Source organism: Chrysochloris asiatica, unplaced genomic scaffold (genome assembly GCF_000296735.1).
Source record: "Chrysochloris asiatica unplaced genomic scaffold, ChrAsi1.0 scaffold00008, whole genome shotgun sequence".
Lineage (NCBI taxonomy): Eukaryota > Metazoa > Chordata > Mammalia > Afrosoricida > Chrysochloridae > Chrysochloris > Chrysochloris asiatica.
In genome coordinates, this window is record NW_006408526.1 from 11120445 (window position 1) to 11126258 (window position 5814).

A 5814-nucleotide genomic window follows, 5' to 3' on the forward strand; every position below is an offset into this window, starting at 1 on the left:
ACTCTGGCTGCACTTCTTCCAAAATGGATATATTCGTTCTTTTGGCAGCCCAGGGCACTTTCAATATTTTCCTCCAACACCGTAACTCAAAAGCATCAATTCTTCTACTGTCTCCCTTATTCACTGTCCAGCTTTTGCATGCATATGAGGTTATTGAAAATACCATAGCTTGGGTCAGGAGCACCTAAGTCCTCAAGCTGGCATCTGCTCTTCACACCAGGACTCTACTATTAAATGGAAAAATACACAAATGCATTTAAATAATTTGTTGACATTTTTACAAAGAATCTAAAAATATTTCAATATTTGTTTCTCTAGTGATGATTGCCATCATTTTGGATTAGAAGAACCCAATTTCTCCCTGGCATATAGCATCTCTAAAGATATTGAGAGCTGTGCTCAAATTTGGGCCCTTTATGAAGAGTTCCAGAAAAAATTTCAAGATATGGCTAATGAAGATTGGATTACTTTCCGGTTTGATTCAAAAACAATATTTAGATGATTTTAACTCAATAGTGATTTTTGGAATGTGCATTTTAAGATGTGTTTCTTATGTTTTATAGAACTAAGACATATCTCTTTGAGGAATTTTTGATGGATTGGCATGACAGATTAAGGAAGGTTGAGGAACATTCAGTAATGACTGTAAAATTACAAGCAGAGGTTGACAAGTATAAAGTAAGACTATTTTGCTTATTCTGCTAATTAAAATATTTTCTTGTTACAGAACTTTTATACAGCATTATTATATAATAACTTTTTATTATGTAATAACTAGACTAATTTTAGTTCAAATAATGTTCAATTAGTATTATTTCATTACATGGAAAAATAGTAAGTATGAGTCATAGAAACAATTGTATATTTGCTGTCAAAATGAAAAAGTAACTTACAACTAAGAAGTTTATGGTTAAATTCACAAAGCAGAGTACTTCTAATTCTAGCACAACATGGGTCATATTCTAGAATAATAAAAATAGAAATATTTATGTCATTTTTAACATATTAGAGTAAGAAGAAAAATCTGCATATATCCATGAAAATAAAATGTTTTGTACAATTGTGTTTAACAATGTCATTTCAAGGCTATTAAATAATGAAGTAATTACATTAGTTAAATGAATAACATTTTGAAACTTTATTAATATATGTGTGCATATAATGTTTTCCTTCTTTATTAACAGATTACAATTCCTATTTTGAAGTATGTCAGAGGGGAGCATCTTTCTCCAGATCATTGGCTTGACCTTTTCCGTCTCCTTGGCCTTCCTAGGGGGACTAGTCTTGAGAAGTTATTGTTTGGAGATTTGCTCAGAGTATCTGATACAATTGTAGCCAAAGCTTCAGACCTTAAAGTAAGTATCTTTTTAATAAATATCCCATAATCTGACCTTTGTTAGTATACATCTATCCTCCATATTTTTATTATTTTTATGCCTTGTGAAACAGTGAGTTAAATTTCTTCTTTGCCTTAAATTTAGTAGTGATAGTGTTAGAGTATTAGATTATTCTGTAATTAGGAATACACTGGTACCTGTGAAGCTATCTATGTACACAAAAATATATACACAATGATATAGACCTTTGTATAAGAAAGAGAAGAGAAGGAAATTAAAAAAAACAAAACCAAAACACCTCCTTTAAGTAGGGAATAATTAACTTGAATCAGAAAGCAAATATGAATCATTTTATATAAATTACTTTAAAAATTGCCTGTATGTTGGTTCCGACTCATAACAACTCTGTATAGGATTTCCAAGGTGCAGTAGGTGAGTTTTAACCTTACAGTTCAGACTGACCTTTTGGTTAGGTATAAGTCAAAACATATTGCAACAAAATCTTAGGAACCTTGATTAAAGCTTTATTTATTTGATATTAAAAATATCAAAATATGAAACTATTGTTTCTTGAAAAATCTTCCATCTAGATCTATACATTTCTGAAGGCAGTGTTTCTATCTCTCTAACCCTTCCCTGAAGAATTCTGTATTCTTCGATTTATACCACATCAAAATGGCAGTTTTGACATCCTCAAAGGACTCAAATTATGTTCCTTTCAAATGTTCTTTTTAGTTCAAGGAAGAAAAAGAAATCTGAAGGGTCAAGATTAGGACTGTAGGGTAGATGGGGTAAGGTTTCGCATTAAAATTCTCATAGGATAGCCCTTTTTAACCCTTACAGAATGATCAGGAACATTGTTGGGATGAAAACAAATTCCTTGGTGCAACTTCCTGGCTTTTTTCTCTCCAGTGCAGTTTTCAAGTTTCTTATGTCTTCTTCCTAATAAAACCCTGTGATTGTTCTGTGTCCCTCTAGAAAATCTACTAAGATTGTCTCTTGGTGGTGGTGGTGGTGGTGTGCTGTGGAGTTGGTTCCGACCCTTAGCGACCCTGTACAGGGTTTCCAAGGTTGTAAATCTTTATGGGAGCAGAAAGCCTCATCTTTCTCCCTTGGAATGGCTGGTAGTTTTGAACTGCTGACCTTGAGGTTCACAGCCTGGTTCGTAACCACTACACTACCAGAGCTCCTTAGAAGTCCCCAAAAAGCATCACCATAACCTTCTGACTTGTTCTCTCTACATTGAGATGAAGGAGCCCATCAGATGCCTGGGGAAGCCACTGTTTTGACTAGACCCTATTTTTTAAGGCACCCTAATGAGATTAACACAAGTGAATTACTGAGAGAACTTGTCTGCAGCCATCCATAGTTGGCAGAGACATGTTTAAACCCCCCTTTTTTAAAAAAAAAACGAATGTATGAACTGGAACTGTAGTAGCAGTATTTTTTACTTAACCTGGCATACAGGTTTTAACACCCTTAATATTCAAGGTTAAGTAAAAAATATTATTTTGCAAATTATGTTGAATAGAGACCTTATGTCATAATTCCATCATCAATGGGAGATTTGCTATGGGGTGCTTTCTGACCATTCAGTATAAAACATTGTATTTCTATTGTATTTCTTGATGTAAAATTGTATTTCTATCTAAAATGTAAATCTTTATGTTTGTCAGTAATCCTGGTTGTCAATAATTTCTTGTCAAGAAAAATTATAAAGCATTACTACTTTAGGAAATAACTAACTGATTATTAATCAATTTAGTATATGAGACTTTAACAAGAAACTTTGTGCTCTTCCTCCCTAAAAAAATCTTGGTCTTTTAGTCTCCAAAGCTTTAAGTAAGTTAGACTACTTTTGTGTTTTATGGTAGATGCTTTGAATTTTGTGTTTTCTTTTCTTTTATAGAAATAAAAAGTAAAGACAGAACTTTGTATATGCTATGACAGTGTTAATCTGGTATTTTTTATCTGATATCCCTTCATACATTAGTCAGTAATTCTCTTGATTATATGTGAAACATATCCATTTAAATGTTTTTTGTGTGTTATGATAGAAAGCTAGATAAAACATACTTTCTTATGGAATACAGTTCTTGTAATTTTTAGATATGTGTTAATGTTGAAATAATATGGATATTTGTATCAATAGGATTTAAATAGTCGGGCCCAAGGTGAAGTGACAATTAGAGAAGCTTTACGTGAACTTGATCTCTGGGGAGTTGGAGCAGTGTTTACACTGATTGATCATGAAGACAATCAAGGTCGAACCGTCAAACTGATAAAAGATTGGAAAGACATAGTAAACCAGGTTGGAGATAACAGATGCCTTCTTCAGTCCTTAAAGGATTCTCCTTATTATCAAGGATTTGAAGATAAAGTGTCAATTTGGGAAAGGAAACTTGCAGAGTTAGATGAATACCTGCAAAATTTAAACCATATTCAAAGAAAGTGGGTGTATTTGGAACCCATTTTTGGCCGTGGAGCATTGCCAAAAGAACAGACACGTTTCAACAGAGTTGATGAAGATTTTAGGTTAGTGCAACTGTAAAAGACATAGACATTTATGGCAGTTTCTTGTTTATTTATAATCTGAGGTATTTAATACTGCTAAATACTTTCACATTATTTGTAACCTATGTGTATGGAACCTCTTTTTCTATTGGATCCTTCTAAGAAGCCATTTTCTCTCACTCAGTCATTTACTTCTTGAACTATTTTGCTTTGTTCTGTCTTTGCCACTTTATCTAATATAGCTATTTCTTAAAGTCATGGCTGTTTTTCTTGCTGTAAATGTAGTAGACATTTTAAATTTCTTGTTTCATCAGTTGTTGTTGTTTAATGCCAACAAGTTGGTTCCGACTCATAGGGACTCTGTGTAGGGCTTCTGTGGAGTGGCTGGTGAGGTTGAAACACTGTCCTTGTGGCTGAAACTGACATGTAGTCTGGTGCTTATCCTACACCACCACACCAGGAATCCAGTATTTAATAGAATTGAGCATTTAGTCTTTGTGAGAAAGTCGCTTTCCTAGGCTTCTAGTTGGTTCTTCAGTTTTCTACCCATCTCTCTGGTTCCTCCTTGTGCCTAGTCCTCAGCCCTCTAACCTTTAAATCCAGGTTTCAATCTTGGGTTCTGCTCCTATTCTGTATTCTCTTCTTAATTGATTATTACCCCACACTTACCATTGATTCTCTTTTATTTATGGAGGCCTCCTAAATGCATATTGACTCAACAGGACTTAACAACAACAACCTAAATGTATGAGGGTGAGCCAAAAATTATTCGCACTCTAGTTATATTAAAACTTTTGTTGGTTGCACTTTGTGTTCAAGGTCACTGCTGTAGGTGTGAAATGTGGGCATCTGCAAACAAAATTTGGACTGATACTCCAAGGAAAGTATAAGTTTCTTTAAAAAAAATGTTACTTGTAACAAGACATGGATGGATTCATTACTTCAAGCCTCAGAGTAAACAGTAGACTATGGAATGGAAATATCCTCAGTCGCTGACCAAGAAGTTCCAAAGTCAACCATCAAAACCCCCCATCCCCACCAAAAAAAAAAGAAAAACAGAATAATGACGCATGGAGGAGATGGTAATCATTGCAATGAAACGATGGTGTAAAGCTGATGTTCTCCCATGTAAACTATCACTCAGTTCACACACACACACACAAAGTTTAAGTGTGTTACATGTGACACTAAATCTGCCAGACTCTGCTTCCTGTGCAGTGAATGAGCTTGAGTGCACATGTGGGGTTCCCTGGTCACTAGGGAGGTCTCCAGAGCCCCGTTTTACCTGTGGAGAACAGAGGACTGATTGGTACAAGGAAACGTACCCATGACCAGGCAGAGCTGGAATTTGAAGCTAGATCTCTGACTCCAGACTGAGCACTCTGTAGACAATACAGTGGACACTCTGAAGCCTGACTGTCTGGAACTCAAATTCAGCTTCCAACACTCAGCTTTCTGACCAGGGATTTTACTTATCCTCTCTCAGCCTGGATTTTCTCATCACTAAATAGTAGTTCCTCGATTAAAAAGTGGACTTTCTGCATATTAATGAGGTCATCTATACCCAGCATTTGGATTAGAGCCTGGCAAATCTTCCATGTTCAACGAATGCCATATAATAATAGTGATGATAGTCATCATGAGGGAAGAGGAGAGGGGGGCGCAGAGAAGGAAAAGAGTTCTCATTCTCAGATGCTGGAGATCACAGGTCAGAATGTGTAAATCTGAGGTTTCTATATATAATTTTTATATAATTATTGTTAGGTGCTGTTGAGTCAGTTCTAGCTCGTAGTGACCCTGTATAGGGTTTTCGAGGAGCAGCTGGTGAGCTTGAACTGCAGACCTTACTGCTCAAACTGACCTTGAGGTCGAGTGCGTATCCTACGGTGCCACACCAGGACACCTGCTAGAATTTATAGCCAGCGGTATAAAGAGCAAACTGCATACAACACAGAAACAGGAG

The 5814-nt window shown here is 35.5% G+C and overlaps 1 protein-coding gene across 2 annotated transcripts in view; it reads left to right on the forward strand.

The window, feature by feature from the left end:
* Nucleotides 1–5814, forward strand: part of DYNC2H1 (dynein, cytoplasmic 2, heavy chain 1) — a 369106-nt gene that overhangs the window by 63141 nt on the left and 300151 nt on the right. For both annotated transcript variants that reach the window (XM_006833779.1, XM_006833780.1), the window contains exons 23-26: nt 319–474; nt 564–678; nt 1185–1355; nt 3490–3872. In XM_006833779.1, the coding sequence (XP_006833842.1) occupies nt 319–474; nt 564–678; nt 1185–1355; nt 3490–3872 (825 nt within the window). The remainder of the gene's footprint in view (nt 1–318; nt 475–563; nt 679–1184; nt 1356–3489; nt 3873–5814) is intronic.